General features: G+C 39.4%; 1 protein-coding gene across 1 annotated transcript in view; it reads left to right on the top strand.

Moving 5' to 3' along the window:
• The window catches only part of LOC103268869, a 36,451-nt gene extending 12,849 nt beyond the window's left edge, over positions 1-23,602 (top strand). Inside the window, exons 3-7 of the mRNA XM_021716794.1 lie at positions 8,086-8,243; positions 14,672-14,749; positions 17,000-17,066; positions 19,471-19,643; positions 22,586-23,602. Coding sequence (XP_021572469.1) covers positions 8,086-8,243; positions 14,672-14,749; positions 17,000-17,066; positions 19,471-19,607 — 440 coding nt within the window. The 3' untranslated portion in view covers positions 19,608-19,643; positions 22,586-23,602. The remainder of the gene's footprint in view (positions 1-8,085; positions 8,244-14,671; positions 14,750-16,999; positions 17,067-19,470; positions 19,644-22,585) is intronic.
• Positions 23,603-24,324: the final 722 nt, after the last annotated feature.

Here is a 24,324-nt window from a genome sequence, read left to right as displayed (position 1 = left end):
GAAATGCAAGTTTAAACAATAAGATGCTATTTTGCCACTATTAAATAAGCAAAGATTTCTAAAAATCTTGAGCACCAATATTGGTGTAGATATGCTGAATTGGTTGCTCCTACATTGCTTTCTGGAAACAACCTGGTAATATTTAAAGGCTTGTAAGTTTGTGAGAAAAGGACTTTTTGTCTTTTGACCCAATAATCCCAGCTAGGCGTCCCCTCTAAGAAATTGTTCAGTGATTTGGACTAAAGTATTCAAGAACATTTACTGCAAATGTTCTACAGTCAGTGAATGATTAAGTAAACTGATTTATATCTGAGCAATGGGTTAATATACAGACATAAAAATTTTCAAAAACTATTTAATAACAAGGATAATCATTTATAAAAGTGAAAACACTTGATATAAAACAGTACATATCTTAATATCTTAATTATGTTCAAAATATACATATGAGCATATATAAATAAGGCATGTGTGCCTATAGTCCTAGCTACTTGGAATGCTGAGGAGGGAGGATCACTTGAGCTCAGGGGTCTGAGGTTACAGTGAGCTGTGATTGTGCTACTGCACTCCAGCCAAAGTGAAAGAATGAAGTTTTGTCTCAAAAAATCAAAAAAACCAAAACAGCAACAACAACACAAACATATATGAATAGACCAAAAGAAATAAACACACATGTTAATGGGTGGTGATGTGGATTACAGGAAAATTATATTTTCTTCCTTTTACTTTCTTTACTGACCACATTTTCTGTGACAAGTAAGGTGGGTTGTGTAGGGAGAAGATGGGTCAACATTTTATCTGATTTAAGGTAATAACAATCAATAGCTTTATTTGTGAATAGAGACCAGAAGCACGTGACTTTCTGCACATTTGTAGTAATATTTGCTGCTTTAAACATATCTTCTATATCTAATATGAATATAGAAATTTCTGCAGGGTGATAAGTTACCATGACATCTAGGGTATTTTTCCCTTAAGCAAGTGTGATCTTTACTTGCTTCTAAGTCTATTTTGTTCCTTGTGACCTCAAGGAGTTTTCAGATTTCACCAATAAAATTTAAGTTCACGAAGGTAGGACTTCTTGTCCTCTGTTGTAACCCCAGTCCCTGGAACAATGGTAGGCACATAATAATAGTAAGTGCTAAATACATATTGGTGGAAAGAATGACAGAATTTCATTAATTTTAAGGTTATGAAAATCCTATGCTGTACTTGCTATGAAAAAGAATTTTATAAGAATATTCATATTGAAAATGAAATTGGTAAAAACAGGTCAGATAGACTTAGAACTAAGGTCTGTGTGCCATTGGCATACTAATTATGCATAAACACGAACCCTGCTAATGCCAAACCAGTCTTAACCATTGATGAAAGGGGGCCAAGCCGTCTCCTTGAAAAATAATATTTGCAGCTAGGAAAGTTACTATTTCTTCATGGATCTGCAGGACTGAAATTTAGACTGTTTATTTAGATCACATTTCTCACATGTTATTTAGAGTATCCAGCATTTCGCAAATACGGCTTATGTCTGCTGGGCACAGGAAGGTTCAATATGCTCACACTGACTGATTAATTGAAATGTTTTCAAGTCCAGGTTATTAATTTGGCTGTTGACGCTACATATTTACAACATAACTCAATTTTGCCACATGGAAGACCTTATCAGGTTACCCATCAAAAGTAGACTGGATTTAAAAAATGTAGTACATATATACGATGGAGTATTATGCAGTCATAAAGAAGGACAGAATTATGAACTTTGCAGCAACTTGGATGGATTTAGAGTCTATAATACTGAGTGACCTATTACAGAAACAAAAAACCAATACCACATATTCTCACTCATAAGTGGACCCTAAACGTTAATCATAATACTATAAAAAAGGCATCGACAGTCACAGGACATGCTCAGAGGAGGTCCCATGACATCAGTAAGGGTACTCGATCTCAAACCAGGTGAGGTGGGGACCAAAGGGAGGCCCAAACTTTACCTGTATGATGATCACTTATCTACCCAATCCTGAATTGTACCCCACATCGCTACAGTATCATCTATTCCTTCAGAAGGCACGTATTGTATCCCTGCTGTGCCAGAAACCATGTTATGTGCTGGGGATAGATGAAAAAGATACACTTTGGTATCAGACACAATCGGATACCAGAGACAAATAAAGAAACACATTGTTCTAATAAACTTGTGAAGTCTCATGGAGGCCGAGAGGAGACATGCAGCCCCAAAGATGGCACTTTGGCTTGAGCCCTGAAGCCCAAGTAGAAGTGACTGTGGTGACAAGGGCCCTGTGCCGAGGGCAGTGTGTGATTCAGGCCAAGGCTCTGCCTGAGAACCTGCATTCTGGGAAACAGTAGAAGGTTCAGTGTGGCTGGTGCATAGAATGCCTACCAGGAGGTGACAGATGATGACAGGGGACAGGGTTTCTTCAGGTCACGGCACATCAAGACCATGGACTTCATCCTGTGAGTGAATAGTGAGTGTGTCTGTTCTGTTAGCCACGTTTTACAGACTGCTCTGGAAGCTGAGGTGGATGAGGGAATTGAAAGGAACAAGACTGGAGAAAGACCAGTTAGAAGCGACCCACAGTATCGCCACAGTCCAAACCAGTGATAAAGTGGGCCTCGGAGTAGAAATGGGGAAAAGGAGGAGGCCTAGTGACTGATTAGGGGAGACAGCCATGAGGCCATTTTCAGTCACGTTGACTTGGAGAGCCTGCGAGAGGTATGGATGGGGGATGTTAGGATACAACTAGCCCCAGTGGCATGATCTAGATAATTTCAGGAGACATTATCTAGATCAGTGAACCCTTTCTCGGGCTGAATTACTGAGTCTTACTCATCATGTTTTACTCACTGTCAAACGCATGTTGGTTTTGGGTCCTTGAGAACAGGGCCTATGCCTAGTGGGTACCTAGAAAGCTTCAATATGCATGTACTAGCTAATTGGCTGTTGACCCTATAGATTCACCACATAACCAGCAGCCTTTCCCCTCTCTCTCTCTCTCTCTCTCTCTCTCTCTCTCTTTCTCTCTCTCTCTCTCTCTCTCTCTCTCTATATATATATATATTTTAGTGGTAGTACTACAATATCATGCCTAGAAAAATTCATTGTGTTGTACTTAGTTAAAATTAGTAAGTGTAATGTGACACTACAGTGTGATGCATGGTATCCAAAGTCACATGGTAAAACTGACTGAAGACCTCATGCTGACTTTTTATTTAGTGTAAGGAAAACTCAGCTGATAATGAGACTTGGCAGGTGGCTGTCAACACCACAACAGAACCCTTCATGAGGAGGATCAGTTGTTTCAAGTCACAGCTTTTGGTTCAGACAGGCAAAGGGCTCCTTGTGTCTGGTGGAATGAATGGTTTGCTGTGCTAGCTGGTCTGAGGCTAAAGTTATTATTTGTTAGCTTCTTAGGGCTTCGCTTGTGGGGACAGCTCCTAGGAGGGCACTCTTGACTGCCCTGAGTGTTTGGGGCAGAAAGTAGAAGTTTAAGTGAAAATGGAGGCCTAAGGTTGAGGTGCCTTCTCTGAACACACCCGCATAGCCGAGGCCGAGCAGCCCCCGGACACTCAGGACCTGGCTGTGACCTCACACAGGTGCCCTGGTTCCCCTTCTCAGGATGTAAGCAAGCCCCAAGGGTTCAGACGGCCCAACTTATGGCTTCTCCATAGTCTCATGGTACCCTCTGGGGTACCGTAGCCAGATAAAATATGGGACCCCCTATTTATATTTGAATTTCAGATAAATAGCAAAAAATATTTTAGTATGAGTCTATCTTGTGCAGTATTTCCATTCATTTTGATGTATCAGTTGCTGACATCCTGCCATATTTACTTGATCTTCCCAATACACTTTTTCTTGAATTATTTGAATATAAGTTGCAGGCATCACATGCTTTTCCCCAAAATCTTTCAGCATGCATCTCCTAAGAATTAAAGCATTTTTGACATAGCCCATCCAATATTTGAGACATAGTTATACTTACACATTATTTGTCATTTGTCTGAAATTCAGATGTACCCAGGTATTTATCCTGTGTTGTTATTGGCTAAATCTGGGGTGTCCACAGACCTGGGATTGGTCGGGTTTGCTTTAACTCATTGGCTTTGTGGCCACCATTTCTCTGTCTGCAAAATGGGAGATTTTATCTCATAGGGCCAGTATAAAGTTCAGACATAATGTACATAAAGAGCCGAGTGTGGTGACTCACTCCTTTAATCCCAGGACCTTGGGAGGCTGAGGTGAGAGGATTGCCTGAGCCCATGGTTTCAAGACCAGCCTTAGCAACGTGGCAAGACCTCATCTCTACAATAACAAAAAATTACTCAGGCATGGTGGCATATGCCTGTAGTTCCAGCTACTTGGAAGGCTGAGGCAGAAGGATCATCTGAGCCCAGCAGGTTGAGGCTGCAGTGGTCATGAGCATGTCACTGTACCCCAGCCTGGGAACAGAATGAGACTCCCTGACTCAAAAAAAAAAAAAAAGTACTCAAAGCCTCCCACACAGTGCCTGACTTTAGTAGAGTCTCAAGAGATTGCAGCTGGCAGTGGTAGTAGTGGTGACCGTCCTCTGAGCTGAAACACAGGAAGAGATAAAAATAAAGATGCAGCTGCTTTAGAAATGTTGGCAGCTGTATTTACAACTTCTCTCTGTTTTCCCATTCCTTTCTCCTTCCCTGCTTAGTGCGTCTGTCTGTCTCTGTCTGTCTCTCTCTCTCTCTCTCTCTCTCTCTCTCTCTCTCTCTCTCTCTCTCTCTCTCTCACACACACACACACACACACACACACGTATGCAGGCATGCACGGTACACTACATGGTCTGCTCTGGGTTATACAGAGGGTTTCTTGGTCAAAAGAGATTCATTAAAAGTTCAGGAGCCAGACACAGTGGCTTATGCCTGTGATCCCAACACATTGGAAAGTGGAAGCGAAAGGACTGCCTGAGCCCAGGGTTCGAGACCAGCTCGGGCAACTTGGTGAGACCTTGTCTCTACAATAAATCAAACAAATTAGCCGGGCATAGTGGTGCATGCCTGTGGTTCTAGCTACTTGGAAGGCTGAAGTGGAAGGATCGCCTAAGCCTGCAGATCAAGGTTGCAGTAGCCATGAGCTTACCACTGCACTCAAGTCTGGGAGAGAGTGAGATTCCAACTAAAAAAAAAGGTTCAGGAAAAGCCAGCACTCTTGAGGGCAAGATTTGAATGGAATAAAAGGGGCTACATGAATTTGTCTGGATGTTGTTGACTCAGCCTGGACACAGCCAAGCAGAGAAGGCCAAGGGGTGGAGGCAGACAGAAGGAGGACCCCAGGCTGCAACACAGTCTGGATCAGTTGTGGCCCTGGCTAGCTGTCAAGGACTGTTTTTATTATTGTTGTTAGTCTATTTTTTTGTGTTGTTTTGCTAAGGAGATGTGTATAAATGTTTGTTTCTAGCCTGAAGGTTAGAGGAATAAGTTCAAGGCAGACTATTTGCATGTGTCAGAACAGCTGGGTTGAACCCTCCTTCTGAAAAGGGCACTCCTTCTTTCTGGAAGCTCTTCCACTTGTCTTTGGACTTTTGGTTGCCTAAGAGGTAGAGGCAAAGCAGATGACATCTTCTCAGGGGTGAGCTATCCATCCATTTCAAACTAGGCAACATCCACTCAGGGGTGGGCCATCCGTTCATTGCAAACCAGGCAACATCCGCTCAGGGATGAGCTGTTCATCCATTGCAAACCAGGTGACACTACTCAGGGGTGAGCTGTCCATTCATTGCAAACCAGGCGACATCCACTCAGGGGTGAGCTGTCTGTCCATTGCAAACTATACAACATCCACTCAGGGGTAAACTGCCCGTCCATTGCAAACCAGGTGACATTTACTCAGTGGTGAGCCATCCATCCATTGCAAACCAGGTGACATTTACTCAGTGGTGAGCCATCCATCCATTGCAAACCTGGCAACATCCACTCAGGGGTGAGCCATTTGTCCATTGCAAACCAGGTGACATCTATTCAGGGGTGAGCTGTCAGTCCATTTTCACTTCTGATTCCTTCAGGGTTCATAATTATGGGATAATTTTCTTCACATGAACAAAGAAATAAGACCTCAAGTCTTTTCTCGCCCTGAAATTCTGCACACACTCTGATGCTGTTGGGAAAGATTCGCCAGGAGCCCAGAGTGCTATAGCCATCCTGACAGGAATAGGAAGAGAAGCTCAGGTCAGCTGAGTGTGGGCTGCTCCCAACTCTTGCAGCAGAGCTGAGCGTGGCTTGTGCAGCAGCAAGCTGGCCTCAACCCTGCAGGAGCAGAGCCTGGCTCATGGCGAGGTGGGGCTCCTTGCACCCATCCCTCCCTGCATCAGGGCCCAACAGAAACACTGTGGACAAACACTGTAGAACAAAGAAGACAAGAGAACCATTTTTTTCTGCTTCCATAAGTAATTTATTTCTGTTGCAAAAATCCAAACGAAAAATGGCAGACAATAAAAGATCCCTCCAAATTCTGACCTGATTATAGCAGTGGTCCATATTTTCAACACCCCAGGTTAACTCCTGCCCACATTTTGGTTTGTTTATTTTCAGCCTGTGCTTTCATTTTTCTTGTGCACATCAGTGGTTTCTGCTGTAAAAATACAAGGTTTTTCTCCATGAACAGCCTGAGGACCATTGGGACGACCAGGTACTGGGTTTCTGCCCATCAGTCCTGGGTACCGTATTGGTCAGGCCTCTTCTGCAATGCTGAGTAACAAACAACCACCCTGTCTCCTTGGCTTATAACACTCATGAGTGTACAGGCTGCCTGCAGCACAAGCTTGGCTGGCTCAGCTGGACAAGGCTGGACTCCAGGCTTCTGGTCTACACATCCTATTTAGGACTGAGGCTGAAGGACCTACAGCTGCCTGCGGCCTGGTCTGCTCTACTCCAAGATTTCGATGGAAACTGCCACGTGTGTGAATGCCTTCGCTTCAGATAGATGCCTTGCTGGTCCACCCATATTCTGTTGGGCAAATCTAGTCAGCTGGCCAAACCTGAAGTCAGGGGTGGGAAAGAAATACTCCTGCCATGAGGGAGCCTGGTGCCTGAGTTTGCCAGGGCTGCCAGAGTTAATCCCACAGACTGGGTGGCTTCAACAGCAGAAATTTAACTCATGACTCTGGATGCTGGAAGTGTGAGATCAAGGCATTGGCTGTTAATTTCTTCTGAGACCCCCTCCTTGACTTGTAGATGACTGTCTTCTCCCTGTGTCTTCACATTGCCTTCCCTCTATGCATGTCTGTTGTCCCGGTGTCCTCCTCTTAAGGACACCAGTCATGTTGGATTAGGGCCCACCCTATGACCTCATTAAACCTTCATTAAGACCCTTCTCCAAATACACATTCTGAGGTACTGGGGATTCAACTTCAACAGACGAATTGGCCCTGGGGGTCCATAATTCAGCCTGTGACACACAATAAGGGAGGTAGTGAAGGAAAGATTGTGAACAGAAAGCTCAAGTCTGCCATAGTTACTTAATGCCAGTGAGGCTTGGCTTCCTTTGAAACAGGGACAGGCATCTCCATGTTAGCATTTTGGGGACTGAATAAGAAAAAGCTTGGGAAGCCTGGGGCACGGAGGTAGTAGCGATGGGCATGGTTCTATTTCAAACAGAAGGATGGAAACTGGCCTTCTTGGGCCTGATTCCTTGCTCTTCCTTTCCTTGGGCAAATTGGTGCTTTTCAGGAGAGCCTAACTTGCACAGAAGCTGTACCATCAATGGAGTCTTCAAAACTAGCAAAGCCAGTAGGGCCTTCAGGAACTCAACTGACAGCCTGGGCTTTGGTAATACCATGCTTTCTCCATTGAGCTATGTCTCTGGCAGTCTTCCTTTTCAAAAATTTATTGGAGGCCTTCTATGACTTAACAGGGCTTTGGTCCCTTTTGGTGTAAGAGATGGCCCTGTTCTCAGGAGACTGCAGTGGAATGCCTGGAAATGATGAAAATAAGGGAACTGGGGGTGAGAGCCGGGAGTGTCTTTCCCGCTGCCTCTTGTGTTGACAAATGGCTGCCTTGCATCTTGGTGAATCTCCTTTTGGTTTTCTTCCCTAGAATACTGTGTTGAGAAATGGCACCGCAGTCTTCGACTCCTGGGAGAAGCCCCCTCTGCCCGTGTACATCCAGTTCCCTTTCTTCAATATCACCAACCCAGAGGAGATCCTCAGAGGGGAGACTCCTCAGGTGGAAGAAGTGGGGCCATATATCTACAGGTGAGTCTTGACCAGCCCCCTGCCATGCCAGAAACATGACAGAAATATGCCATGCCAGAAACATGGTGCCACTATAGCCGCCAGCACTGCTCCAGGGCTGTGCACGGAGGGGTGCAGGTTTCTGGCCCATTCCGTCTGAAACACTGCTGGTGTTTTGCATGCATGTATTATGCCTCAACAAAGAATGGGTTTGTGGACTGGCTGAGCCCGAGAGTTGTGTTGAGAAATTCAAGGACTCCCTCCCGAGTTGGCAGAATGTGGTCATCGAGCCATCCATGGCCCACCCTTGCATATTTTTCCAACCCCAAATTTGATCTTGCTGAGCCTCTCTTTATATACATTTAAAAATAATATAAAGTATATTAAAATATTAGCAACATAGATTCATGTGAAAATATGCCACTGGCTAATTCTTTCTACTTCATTTTGGGTTATTATTGAATTTGATTAGGTACATCACTTTAGCTAAAGAAAAGGATCATTCAAAGAGCATTCCCCTTCAAATCTTCACTAAGGACTGCAAGAAATGTGCCTATGTAAGTGTTTTTAAGACAAAAAAATTAAATTACAAGTTTCTGACTTAGGCAGAATGAAAGAGAGAGAGAGATAGAAATAGAGGGAGAGATGATAGAGACGGGAGAGGGTAGCAGAGATGAAGAGAGAAGAGAGAGAAAGAGCATTTGGAAAGTGCTGTGTAAAATTTAAAAATAAAATGAAGTATCATGTGGAAAAGTATATGCTTATGTATGCATATGTGTGTATTTGTAAGTATAAAGAGTAAATTCTAGGCAATGGGAAGAAAGAAGAATCCATGTTAATTACAGTGTTTAAGCTTGAAGGGAATATTGCGTGTTCAAAATCCATCAACTCTAGTGATTTGTTGTAATAAAGTGATTTCCACAAGCTGATATTTCTCGTTAAAATTAAACTATTTTTTTTCCAGTTTTCTCTGCTTACATACAAAGTGATTATGGTGGTTTCTAATGTTTTTATAAAAGCTCATTTATTTTATTTTAAAATGTTTTCATTTATTTGGAAATAACTGCAAACATACAAAAAAGTACAAAATATTAACACAACTGTATACCGTTTTCCAGATTTATCTGTCCAATAACAGATTACCACATTGTTTTATCAGTTATTTTTATACTGCCTCTGTGTCTTTCTTCCTCTATAAATGTGTTGTGTATATACCTACTTTTAAAGTTATATACACCATGGCTTTTTATTTTAAACACACATTTCCTAAGAATAAAGTTATTCTCTTTTATATAACCTCCACTTGGTTATCAACTTAAGTAAATTTAACTTGATATCATATTTTAATCTATTCATAATCCAGTTTTGTCAGTTGACCCCAAATATGTTTTCAGCACAGGATTCACTCTGGGGTCAGATAGTGCATTTAGTTGTTATATCAAATACAGAGCAGTTTTGAAGGTTTTTCATTCCAAAGAATGTTGGGATTGAATTGAGCTAAGAGGGATAACACTTTTAAGTGATGTGTCTACTTTATTTCTTCTTTTGGAGAAAAAAGCCCAAACCTTCAGCTTTCATTGTGCAAATATTGATATCTGAATTGTAGTGCAGTAGCCATGTGTTCATAATGATGAATAGGGTATTCTACATATTTTTTATGGCACCTTGTTTTTAAAGCAGCTCTAGGTCAAACACAATAGTATTTGTAGAAGGTAAAAAAAAGGGGGGAGTTCCAAAAAACTAAATCCTGTTCAATAGCCAAAGTCAGGCAAATATTCTGACTTATTTTTAAGTACCGGAAGTATTCATTTCTTGAGGAGGATAAGACTACAGAGTTCTCCTGTAGGGGAGCACACTCTTGTCTGCCTGCTTTGAGTTCAGTTGTGGCAAAGGCTTACATTCCAAATTTTTCATGGGCAATTTTCCTGAAATGTTATTTATTTATTTTTGAGTCAGGGTCTCACTCTGTCACTCAGGCTGGAACACAGCATCACAATCATGGCTCGCTGCATTCTCAACCTCCTGAGCGCAACCATCATTCCACCTCAGGCTCCAGAGTAGCTGGAACCACAGGCACACATCACCATGCCTAGTGAACTTGTTGTTGAGACAGGTTCTCACTATGTTTCCTAGGCTGGTCTTGAAGTGCTGGGCTCAAGCATTCCTCCCACCTCAACCTCATAAGGTGATGGGATTACAGGTATGAGCACCCAGACCTCCCCAATATTTAAAGAAACAACTTTACTTACATATAATTTATAAGAAAGACGCTTGCCTAATATTGTGAATGCTCCAAGTTTTCCTCTAATACTGTTTCATTTCATCCTATGGAAACTTTTCATACTATTTCTTAGAGTGTAGATCTGGTATCAACATATTTTCTTAGTTTCTTTTATCTAAAAATGTTTTAATCTCACCTATAGTCTTGAAGGACATGATCACCAAATATAGAATTTTGTTTAACAGTGTTTTCTTTTCAGCATTTCAAAGATATTTCACTGTTTTTTATTTTTGTTTGTTTTTTGTCTCTGCACTTTCTAATGAGTAGTCTGTGATCATTCAACATTGATCCTCTCTCTGTGATTTTTTATTTTGACTGCTTCTGAGATTGTCTCTTTATGTTTTGCTTTTAGCAGTTTGACTATGATGTGTCAAAGCATACTTTTCATTGAATCTATTCTGTCTGACATTTTCTGAATTTCTTGAAGTTGTAAATTTTTATCTTTTGTCAAACTTGGGAACATTTTAGCCATTCAAGACTTCTTTTTATCCCCATTTTCTCTTTTCTCACGTTCTCGGATTCCAGTTACACATACCTTCAAACTTATTGAAGATTATTTTTAATTGGCACATAATTGCACATATTTATGGAGTACACACTAATGTTTTGATATGTACAGTCTATAACGATCAGATCAGTGTAATTAGCATATTCATCATCTCGAACAGTCTATAATGATCAGATCAATGTAATTAGCATATTCATCATCTTGAACAGTGCTGGGGACACTCAGTATCCTCACTTCTAGTTATTTGGAAATATACGTTTTTGCTAACTATAGTTCTCCTACAGTGCTATAAAGCATAGGACTTATTTCTCCTGTCTAGTTTTAATTTTGTATTCTTAACAAATCTCTCCCTATCCCTCCATTCTCCTCACCCTTACCAGCCCCCAGCAAACTCTGATCTCCTTTTTACTTCTGTAAGATTAACTTTTCTTTTTTTAGCTTTCACATATGACTGATAAGTTGCAGTTATTAAACTTGCCAATATTGTCCATAGGTACCTCAGGTTGTGTTACTTTTTTCAATCATTTTTTTTCTTCTTGTTCAGACTGGATACTTTCAGTTAGTTGACTTATATTCAAAATCACTGATTCATTAGTCATCTCAATTATGCTACTTTTCCCGTGCAGCAAATTTTTTCCAGCTATTTCTCAGATCTAAAATTTACATTTTAAGTATTTTTATGTCTATGTTGAGAGTGTGTTTCCTAGGAACTTATTTTCTTTTACATAATTGAGCCTAATTATAATAGTTACTTTTTGTCGCATAATTTGAACATCTAGATGATGCATCTTAAAGTTGGCCTCACCTGATAATTGGTCACATTTTCCTAGTTCTTCATGTATCAAGAAACACTTTGGCTCATGTGGAAAAAAGTCACATTTCCATTTAAAAAAATTATTTGATAATTTTATATTTTAGAGTTACTTGTTTACAAAGCGCTCTATGTACTGAAGTTTATCTTTTTTGTCTACAAGGAGAACAACATCAGGAAGAAATACACATATCCTTATAATTATTATTTTGAATCTAATATGTTCCTTATACAATGAAAGCCCATTGTCCTATAAACCACATAAAGAAAGGCAGGAATACTATTCTTTCAAAAGATTTTTTCTTTTTTTTTTTACTTTACAAAAGACTTTATGGTAGAGTTTTAAAATTATATGGAAGGACCTTCAGAGATTTTCTAAAACTAGCAGAATTCTTACTTCTAATTAAACCCCTAGTTAAAGCCAAATGTTTGCACCCTTCTAGACACTTGAACATGAGAAGCTTCTAACAACGCTGAGTATGTTTGTCTCAGCCCTACTTTTGTGTTCTGAGATACTTTTACACAATTCTTGGGGCTACAAGCAACACAGTTTGAAATAAATAAATTTAAGATGTCTTTGTTTATAAAAATACACATGAGTCATGTTAATCAGGCAATGAGAAAAAGAATACAGTGAAAGGGAAAGTAATACTTTTTAAGAGGTTTTTTTTTTCTTCATTTTTAAGGTCCATGGGTATTGACTTGTGCTGTTTATTTGTCCTTTTGAAACAGGTTTATCAGCAGACACAGCCCTTACTGTGGATTTATTACAAGACCTATATGCATAGCAAATCTTCTTGGTTACATATTATCTTATTTTAAAATAATGCCTTTTTAAATTCAGAGTTAATAGCTATCATCTCAGTATTCTATTAATTCTTTCAGTTTATTTTCTGAAAATTATCTCCTAATTTTATGCAGCAGTTTCTCAATCCGAGTTGTATAGAGAACTATTACAGAAACCCTATTCAGTGGAAGAGTTGGGAATTAAATTTAAATTTCTAACATTTTAATTTAATTATCTCAATCAACTTCAATAATATAGATCTTAGTAGCCATGATGTCTGACATGAAGTGTTGGGAGCCAGCCTTGGAGGTCCACCTGGTTGACAGGGTCCTGGTGGGGTGAAGACCCCGGGCCGCAGGGCGAGCATGGGAAACTGAGACCCTTCTGTCTTCCACCTTTACTGTTTGGTATCACCGAAGAATTCTGTGCAGTCGTGGAAGAAGAAAATGGCATGTTTATGCAAAGTACTCACAGCTAACCTGAGAATGTCATGGCTCATTTTTCCATTTCCCACTATGCCGTTTGGCCTTTTCTAACATATGCAAGGGTTAAACTCTGAAGCACATCAAGAATGCTTTCTTCCACTTGGTTATAGGTTACTAAATATTGCTTAAATAATAAATTATATAAGTATATTCACTCATTTGATTTAGGATTATGCAGCTTAGTGTTTAGACATAAGGTTTTTTAGAGGCACAAGTTTATAGTCAGTTCATTATGAATTCATTATAAGTTCTAACACTTATCTAGGAGTTATGTAGTTGATTTATAACACTGTTTTCACTGACTTAGGATAAAGATTAATCGTTAAGGTTTTTACTTAATTCAATAGTTAAAACTCTAAGTTAACATTTATAGAGTGGGTTTTCACTAAGTTCATAATATACTAATCAAACACTTTTATGACAGATTAGCTAAAGACAGAAAGCAACCTTGGGGGCCTGGGAAACATTACTAAAAGCTTCTTTTGAGTTCTCTTTAGAAATAAGCACTGTAGGATAAGAGAAAAGTAACAGAGACACCTGGACAAGAAAGGCAAATACAAGCTCTCAAAGTCATAAAGCCCCAGAAGGAAAACTACTGCTACATGAACTTTACACTTGGAAACTTTCTGGAGACAGTTCAAGGACTGTAATTCGGGACTTTGGACTAAAACTATCATCTTTGGCCTTATGAATAAGACTCATTGTCTGAATGTTTACAGGGTTCTTGGCTTGTTTGTACCACTAGATGGTGGTAACTTTTAGAGGATATGTATGTGAAGGAATTTTCTTTGTCTTGCCCCTTTACAACTGGTATAAAAGCTTTCCCTTAGCTAACATTAAACGTCATCTGTTCAGGAAGCAGGTGTCCGAGTATAATATTTTCGTCTTTCGCCTATCCGTCTCTCCTTCAGGAAATCTCACGACCCTTGTGGGGCTAGACCCCCATAATGAAGTACTCACTACATCATGGTTTAAAAAATTTCTTTCACAATCAGTTTCTATTTTGATTTTACTAGAAGTGAGTGCGTGATTTGCAAAGAAATAAAGTCATATGATAAAAACAAAGCCAGGAAGGAAGGGAAAGGCTCCATCTCCTCCTTTTAAAACTACTTTTAAAAAAATGTGTTTCTATTCAGGATTAGGTGCATATATGGTCATTGTACAGGTAAAGTCAGGCCTCCCTTTGGTCCCAACTTTGCCTGGTTTGAGATTGGGTACCCTTATTGATGTTATGTACCCCTCTTTGGTAGTTAGCCTTATGATACTGATTACTGGCCCAGCCCTGTGCCCTCTCTAAATTCCCAGTTTTCTCTTCTTGCCTCAGTAGTTAAATTTTGAGTGCCAGAAATCCTTTATTTTAAGAGAAATAAATGTTTTACTGAAATTCTTTTTACTGGCTCCATGTAATACAAAGGAATGAAGATGAATTAAGGATTCATATTCTACCTGTGCTTTCCTTTTCCATGACCTGGAAACAAGCTTTGCCTTTAGACTATGGATAATAATTTGACGATAATTATATAATCATATGCATTGGAATTGTTAATTTATAACAAAATTTCTTATTTCTCCTTTAGTCTGTAACTGTGACAGCAACAAATTCAGACACAGCAAATGACATAATCAACAAGGCACTACCTATGCTAGGAATAACTGTAAGTTACCTACAAGCCAATTTTGTTAAAAACCAACTTGGAAAAAAATAAACAAAAAAACCTTTGATTTTTGCATTCAGTATATTCAGATATGTGCATGTGCATACACACACGTGTTTTGTATCAGGTACCTTCCATCATAAGACAGCTGGTCATGAGATACATCAAAGTCATATTTTATCCCCCCACATTTAGGTTATGAGTTTATATGCAGGTGCTTTCTTGTATTCTCATGTTGCATTTTGTATGAAGTGAAAATGATAGCATAATAAAAGTGGGCTATCATTTTAGAATGCTAATAACAACATGAATTTTTATTATTTATATTATATACATATACAATAACATTTTTGAAAAATTCCTGATAAGAAAGTTCCAACCTCCTCTACTGCACTGTTCTTTGAACATCTTATCTCCTGGATTCTCAACTCTCATATGTTCTTACCCTAATGATCAACCAAGGACTCAATCTTAGTCCTGAAGGATATCTTTCACAAATTTTGACATAAAAAACACCTGACTCGAAGCCATTACCCCTGATGCTGGTCCCTGGAATGAGACAGCTGACACATCTAATGAATTGGTAAAGAAACAGATGAGGTTTGAATGAGTCAGTGGATTGAGGGGCATTTGTGTGCCCATTACTTTCATCCTGATTTGCTTTTAAGTATCTGTTCCTTTATGTTTTGGAGGAGCTATATAAATTGTTGAGTTTATTTTTTTGGTGGAGGAGGTGGGTATATTTGAAGATAAGGATGAGGGTTGCATAAGAGAAAAGAGGGAAGTCCACTTAATTGAGAATTTTATTAAAGAAAGTAACATTCAGATGGACAGAAGCTGAAGGAAGGGAATCACTTGTGTAGCGTGGCTCCTTAACATAAAACTCTCAATAATAAGCTTTGTATTTAAACGTTGTTTGACTGAATGATAAATTAAAGTCCTTTAAAAATTCAAAAAAAAAAAATTGGGCGCAACCAGAATTTGGCACAAGGAATCCATTATTTTTGTATTAGTGGAATTTAATAACATTTAAAAAATGAAATTGGATTTATATGAACTAAAAAAAGCAGACACTAAGAAAGAAAAAGCTGTATGCTGAACTGAATAAAAATTAAATATTGCAGGAGAGAGAGTAGTTTTACTAGTAGGATTGGGAGAGAGATTTAAATAAAATACAGCAACTTTTATTTCAAATCTGTAATTTTAAAAAATTGATAAGTCTCACCAGACAACAAAAAATTTCTATTTTAATGAAGAATTGAGGTGATTTGGCTATATAGATATGATTAGGTGGTTCCAAAATAAGTTTTCAACATTTATCTTACCATTTTTTAAATTAGGTCTTGCTTCCTATTTGAAATACAATTTTGATCTGATTAGCTCTATGTGTGAGAGTGACAAAATATTCACACCTGGGAAACCCCATAAAGACAAGGTCATGATTTTAATCAGGAACGAAGGCCAATCACATGACTTGTCACCAAGAACTCCATTAAAAACATATTTTTGCTTTTGCCTGTCCTGAAGGACTCTTTAAACTAATTTAGCAGAGTCTATATATACATTTAGATTTGTTTGTTTCAAGTGGGATTTCCAGTATTGCAGGGCAATAATTCAACTGGAGATTATTATTTCCTGCATCTGGCTTGTTCTCCAGGTTAGAGTCCTTGTCCCTTCCCTCCCCACAGTGGGGTTTTTCTGAGTGAAAACCTATGGGCTGACTTTGGCATCTCCTCAAGGCCTCTTGGGCACTTGTCTCCTTTTCCTCAGGGTTGCCGATCATACAATGTTTTACTTTGCTCAAGCATAGTCATGCAGGTGTATGGTCCTCTGGGGAACAGACTCATCTGGGTAGGGACATGTGAAAGCAAAGTTTATTTTCTGGAGAGAGTAGAAGACAGAACTATACAGATTAGATTTTTCTTTCTTAGTGAAGGAGCATAAATGTGATTTCTTATTGCATGGGTCACTCAGAAAGGGACTGATTGCACTGTGGCTTCATAGATCTATGACCTATCAGAAGGGACAAGGCGTGATCTGAGGTAGTCTTGGATGCTGGGTGGAGAACGGGGATTACTGAAATTAGCACTGTCTATGCAAAAATCGTGACCACAGTGAATTAAAAAGCATTTCCATTGGTCCTAATGCTTTTGTTTTTTCTTTTGAAAACATAGAAACACTGAGGAAATGTGTGCTTAAAGTATTTACTGTGAAAGATTTGTTGTAATGCTTAGTTATTTTATTTCCAAGGGCTCTGAGAAATATTACCAGTTGTGGGTCAGTTCTGGCAAGAAAGAGGCTCCATTCCCTCTCATTGGTAAGTCTCAAGAAAAGTCTAAAATTGGATTGATTTCATTCAAAATTTTAACTCTTAAGTCTCAAAGTATTGACTATGTGTTTTTAAGCTTAAACACTCTCAAAAGTCAAAATGTTATGCAATATTTATTCATATACTTAATAAATAATTGCCAAGTCCTCACTGTATCCCAGGTACTTGATAATATCTCTATTCAGCAAAACATGATCTACTTAGGAAAACGAAGGAATTTTTCCTGTTGAATTTCTTCCTTAACAAATAGCTTTCTTGAAAAAAACATGAATTGTTGATTCCAGTTTGAAGGCATCTGTGTCATTTTCTAACTACTAGGTAGCCTTTATTTTGTGAGGATCTTCTAAAATTCAGTCATGCTTCTGAATCCAAGTTTAAATATTTGTTTAACATCTGCTTAATGAATTTTTCTCAAGATCATAAAGATAGATCATGAGATAATCACATTCAGACTCCTGAAGTCTTCCCTGACTGATCAACCCATACTTTGCCATTTCTTAGATAGTGTTTTCTAGCATTTGTTCTTGAGGTTGTTGATAGGTTATACTTCTCCTAAAAATAATTATTAGAACAATTTTAGCTAAGAAAGAATAATTATTGGATCAGCAATTTTGCTCAGTGTGGTTAATAGAGACAGAGTGATTAAAATAGGAGGGGATAGGATCTGTAGCAGACCATGTGGCACAGTGATGGTGGTGCTTTCTGCTAGAAATCATAATAGGGCATCTCTTCTTATTTACATTATCTTTTTAAACCTTAGCAACAGTTCTATGAGGCCATTATTATGTAATTCAGGATGTTTTCAAGTGATCTAGAAACTCTGAAATGCCAAGTTTTTTTCCTATGTTATATACATACTAGTTTATAATCCAGAGTGTCTCCAAGTACATAGCTGAGAACGAAATCTACCCATTCACTTCATGGTCATTTTTTTCTAAGTAATGTTGTCATCTTTGTAAAAAATCTTTAGCAAAAAACCAAACCACTCCTGGAAATATATTTACTGTAATAAAATGCATTAATTTAGAAAAAATGCTGTCTAGATGATGGATAACTTTTAAACTGAGAGCTGCTTCAGTTACTGTGGCTAGCACTAAAGAATTCTGATAGTTTGTCACCCAAGATGGCCCTTGGGCACCATTCTGAATGCATAACCTGCTCTCAATTTTGAATTGTCAATCAACTCCTGATGGTCTTGATTTGATTTTAGTGTACTGCTGTCATGGAAGCTCTTTAGCCCTAGAAAATGGAAATGGTTTTAATTCTTGACCTGAGCAGAGCATGCTATCTCTGCCAGATGAAAAGTAATGGTAAGAGCTTACCAGTTCCATTTGGTGATCAATCAGAAATGGAAGAAGGGAGACTGTTACACGATTCTTGAAAACTAAAATCCACCCATAGCACATCTTCCACAGAGAGGAAGCAATTTAACGCATGAAAGAGCAAAGCAAATCTTTTGGCAATCAACAACTGATGCTTGCAGTGTGGGTTTCCATCCTATAAACACTGTTTTTCATGTTTCTTCTGAGTTTCCAACAACCTGCAGCCTTCCCTTGGCTGGATACATAGGAGGACCCCCACCACCACCCCTCAGGAGGGCAGCATTGAGACAGAAGCACAAAGGCAAATGCCCCACTGCTCTTGAGGAACCCTAGCTACAGAATTAACAAAGGGAAGTGAAATTGCTATGCAGCTAATATTATGCAGGAGAGAATAGTGAGCAGAGAGATTCATGACATGGATAGATCATTTAATAATTTATACCTAATCCTGAATTGTACCCCACATGTTTAAAATTTAAAAAGAATAGACAACCCCTTCAGGTCTCCTCCTACTGTGGGAACTTCTCTGTCCTCTCAATAAATCCTGATTTTAAAAAATCAAATTTTAAAGGAAGACAAAAATAAATAAAAATAAGCAATAACTACCAATTTTATTAATATATTTATCTTTATCCTTTTAATAAGTCTATATGTTAGGAAGAATATTTAAAATGAGGTATGTAAGGCTAGAGAGGTCAAGTAATTTATCTAATATGTAAAAATCTACTTTAGCAAAACATAAATGAGCAGATCTTAAATATTGTCAGATGGGAAACATAGCAAAAGTCACCATTGTGCAATGCAAAAATGGGTATATACATTCCAGGCAAGGCAACGTATTTGCATTTTTTTCTCCTGTTTAAACTCTCTACTTGAATACCTGTTTTATGTGAGGTCTCCCCAGTGAGAGTGCACATGTTCCTCACTCAAGAAGACACAGCCTTCTTTATTCCAGAAGCCCCCAAGAACTACAGCATGAACCAGTGGCGTGTGCTCACTCATAGTAAGGTGGATTGGATCACATGCCTCACCATCAGCCTAAATCTCTATTTACATTTTTCTCCACATAGGACATGAACAACCCTATAAAATTCACATGAGCCTCCTTCAAACCACTGGGCTCCTGCCAGAGAACTCCATCTCTCCTACCCTCCAGGAGCCCATCCAGGAGCAGCCATCCCTAGACATGCAAGGTGGTTCATCCTGAAGCCCAGGCACCTATCTAAAGGCCAGCAGGAAAGTGGTGAGTCCCTTTCCTTCCTACCAGTGCCTTCTCTCAACTTGTCTCCATTTCCAAAAACAAATACATGACACAGAGATATTCACCTGTGGGGAGGCAGACAGTGTAGACAGGGATCCTCTGCCTGCCCAGAATCAGTCTCTGAGAAACCTCCAAGGTCATAGTCGAGACCAAATTCACTCTTAGGAAGATTCTTTTCATTCCTCGAAGTTGGAAGATACTCCCTTTTCTGTATCCCCAGAGCACTGTACATATATAGTTATGTGTTTGCACTCTGTGTGTCTCATTAGATTATGACTTCTAAAGGCCTGGGAACTCATGTCTTTCTTCTCCCAGGGCTTTGCTCAGTATCTGGGACCAAGCAGAGAGTGATCAAATGACTGCGTGACTTAGACACACCTGGATGAAAGATCTAGCGAGGACCAGATTTATAGCATTGAACTGAAATTTGTTCTGGACTGGGGCTGAAGCACCCATGGGGTTCTAGCCTGGATTGAACTCTCAATCCTACTCATCCCCCCACCAAGCTTTCTTTCCAAGTCGGCTTCTTGGAAATCTGGGTCTAGACTACAACTGGACTGAACATTTTTGGTAGAGACTTTTGAATATTCCTTCTTTACCATATTTCCTAGTACCATTATTGTACTCTCCCATTAATTTTACTTTCATTGAAGAAAATGTACCATTATAATTTGGGAAAGATTTGGCAAGAACGGAATTTTTACTTAAAGTATTTTTATTGTTATGATGCTATCTCATAAGCACAAAGTTTCAAAATTTTTATTTTTAATATTTGTGCCCCTATTTGAGCATAAGAAAACCACTAACAGATCATTTCAGATCTGCTTAAGAAAGGCTAGACTCCAATAAAGTTAGTTTGCTTAATCACCCCATATTTTTTATGACAATAGATATGTTTTATTGTTTAGAGAAGCAGCATGACCTCATACAAAATAATGCACATGACAAAATGTGTAGCTAAGCCTGAAACTATTTTTAAGAAAGTGCAAGACTCAATGTCTACTTTGCTCTCTGACTTTGTTATTAGGTGTATAGTTTTATATAAAGGGATATATCATTCTTCTTAATTGTACGCTCTTACTAAAGATAAAGAACTGAATATATTTGGATAGGTTAGAAACAAAATCATGTTAAAAGTAGGGATATCAGGCAATGTATGGTTACTCAACTTATCTGTTAATGTGTATATGCTGACATACAGAGTGTCCTGCTGGATTTAGGAATGTATTTGCTTTCTTACTTATCTCCTTTCAAATAGGTGAAAAAACTGCATACCTCCTGGAGGATGCCAAACCATTGTTGGAGGGGAGTAGGATCTGTTTTGAGGGAAGGAGACTGACATCTAGGCTGCCTAAGGTCATCTGAGTGAGGGATAATTACTTTATCAGTACTGCTATCAACAATTCTTTTTGCTGGATAGCACATTATATTACTCACTTTAATGAGTAATCATTGCATCAGAGTGGAGCAGAGTGAAGCTCAAAGAGTTTTGAGTAACTTGTCCAATGGAGAGGGAGAACCAGGACCCATCTTCTCGTCTCTGATCCAGCACAATGAGCATTTCCACTATGTGAGTGTACTTGGTGATGCATTCAACATCTCAGAGAAGCCAAGTGGATTAAGGTTGTGCACCTGTTTATATTTCTAAACTTAGTTCCATTATTGAATTTTTCAGAATTTGGTAGAAGGGGCTTTTAAAGGAAATATTAAAATACAGCAGAACAGTAGGAACTGAGAGCTCAGTTTTTATTGATGATTAATTATTCTATGAAAAGCTCTTCTTTAGCATTCCTTTGACAAGGATGTTGCATAGATAAAAACCACTTCTGGGAAGGTTGGCAGGTGTCACAAGGAACAAAACGACCTGGGGTCTTACCACACAACCAAGGACTGACTAGAGAAGGTGTAGTCGAATCATCCACAGAGCTACCTGAGAGTTGCATCCTTCAGAAAAAAGAAGTCCAAGGTTGACTGAAAAGTAAAGCCAGATGCACTGTATGCTGAAGATCCCTTTGATGGGAGAAAGCTGACCATGGTTAGGCACTTTGAAAGACAAACAGGAAATCTGAGTGGCAGGAGACTTAATATAAAATTGGATAATTACTAAACTGCTTGATTTAGCTTACTGAAGTCTGAGAACTCCTGGTCTCAATGGGTCTCTCCACCGCAGCCTCCTAAATATCTAGAATTACTGATGTGCACCACCACACTTGAATATTTTTAGCTCTTCAAATGGTATATGACTCCTGAATCCACTATCGTACTTAGCATCAGGAAATTTGTACAGCTAGATGTTAATTACCTCATGATAGAGTGCAACAGGTGGTAGACAGCACTGTTGAGGAAAGATTTATACTGAAAAAATGGAACATATGTTTGTCCAAACCTCCTGGTTTAGCTTCAGTCTGGAGGACATGGGCAAGAACACATTAATACCACAAGAATGCAATTAGCCAATGTCATAATGTGGGCAATTCTGTACAACACATGATTCCATCTCTCTCTCTTTTGGCCATTGCAACAAATATACTGAAAAAGAAAATACAGTAAGTTCCCTACATATGAACCTTCAAGTTGCAAACTTTCAAGGATGCAAATATGTGTTCACATGTCCAATCATGTAAGTTAGTTCACGTGTCTGATGTACATTGTCATGCATATTAATCCTCTCCAAGTGATAGTGCTTTTGTATGTATGTTTTCTTTATATATTATTTGCATGAAAAGTTCCATAATTTATTGCCTTATAGTACCAAGTAGCTGACTATGTTAGTTGAGTACTTAAGCTACCTTTCTTGGGCATATGTGCCATTTGGACTTCCAATGTGCTCTCAGAACAGAACTCGTTCGTTTTTAGAGACTTATTGAAGTGGAAATAAAGTTAGGTCAATTAAATGACACATGAAATAATCTCAATTTTTACAGAATCAGATCAGAAGATGGTGAAGAAGAGATGGCCAATAATGAACTGGGCCTTTTGTCAGCAATCCAATACCTGCAAGAAGATGGTCGATGATAAACTGGGCACTGGGCATCTCAGCCTCCAGAGTGAAGAGGCTCCACCAGGCCCAAAGCCTGAACAGCTCTTTGGTGTTCCTCTCAGTGATGTTTGTAAAAATGACAACCTGACAACTCCTGTTCTAGTAGGTTTTGTTTTGGTCTTCCATAGTCTTCTTAAGGAGACAGAATTCTGGGGAGTCGAGTGGTCTCATCCAAAACTCACCACTAAATGGAAAGATCATTAGACAATCATTAGTTTGGCAGAAGTTTGTCAAGGTTATTTAGAGTAATAAAAATCTGATTTTGGTACTGTAGGATCATAAGACAAACACAAGAGAGAAAACTACTCTGGTTTCAACAAAGACTCACATACACTTGCTCGCATAAATCAGAATAGTCTCTGTGTGAATGAGTCTCTGTGGCTTCCCCTCCCCTCACATTCTCCCTTGGGCTTCTTTCTTGAACTCTACACAAGTGTCGAGTCTCCTTTGCTTACATGTTGACCTGAGACTACTCAAGCTTACAGTTCAAAATATCTCACGTGTGTTTTATTTATATTTCAAGTATTTAAGCATAGAAAATTATCTCTTGGCATATATTCACCCTCTTATCTTAAAAGACTGTATCAAATTAAAGGCTCAGAGATTGGCCTGTGTTATTTCAAGTGAATGCACTAAATACTCAGTGGTAACATTGAGTGTCTCATATCTCATCAAGCACTATACTAGATATAGGGAATTTTATACCTGATGTGAAGGAATGTATCATTTCAGGTAAATGCTGGATACGGCCACAGACCTTGCTTCTTTTCCAATAAATTTGGGGGGTGGCTGTGATTATCATTGTCCCTAATTCACAAATTCTTTTTTTAAAAAAGCTTGAATAAAGTTGTATATTGTGCCCTAAGATCACACAACAAATAAACTACACGCTAAATACAAATCCCTGAGTTCTCTGGTTATAATGCTTATTATCTTGTCACATTACAAGCAGAGGGCATAAAGAATGGAGCAGGGGGAAGGGGCAAGATGGCGACCGGGCAACCCGGTGTCTGAAGCCCTCTACAAGGGAGATCTGCAGTGGGTCTCTGACTCTCGCCCCGGGAGGCTGGGGACCCCAGCATTGCAGCCTGCTCTTCAGACAGAGCTCGGCCATCACTGTCGCTGGAACATCGCAACTGACTGGACAGTTTTACTGCATTGCACTGTCCCGTGGCTGCCGCAGCCCCTCCCCCCACCAGAACTCCCGTCGCCGCCGCGGCCGCCGCCGCCACCGCTGCGGCCTCTGGCACGGGTAGCTCATCACAACCCGGCCGGAGGAGATCCACACCAAACCGCTTCAGGGAAGATCTGCTGGGATCGCTGCCACCGCTCCTGCGTCCGAGACTGTCCTGTCCGCCTGGCGTGGGGATCCGGTTGCCTGCTCGGAGGCAGGCAGCCATCTTGTTCCTGTCCGGCCCCACCCCCTCTAGGGCGAGCAGATGAGATAGCACCACCTGCTGGCGATTCAAGGTAACAACACCGAAACGGGAGAAACAAGCTTGATAAAGACATAGACCAAACTTCTGAACCGAGGTTATTCTGAACTGTCCTTCACAGCAGATCAGGGGAACTGACCCTAACTGCAAACTAATTTACCAGCTTGAAAAGAAAACTAGAAATCAG

Source organism: Carlito syrichta, unplaced genomic scaffold (assembly GCF_000164805.1).
Source record: "Carlito syrichta isolate Samal-C Ts95f unplaced genomic scaffold, Tarsius_syrichta-2.0.1 Scaffold308948, whole genome shotgun sequence".
NCBI classification, from domain to species: domain Eukaryota; kingdom Metazoa; phylum Chordata; class Mammalia; order Primates; family Tarsiidae; genus Carlito; species Carlito syrichta.
This window is presented reverse-complemented; position numbering and strand designations above follow the sequence as displayed.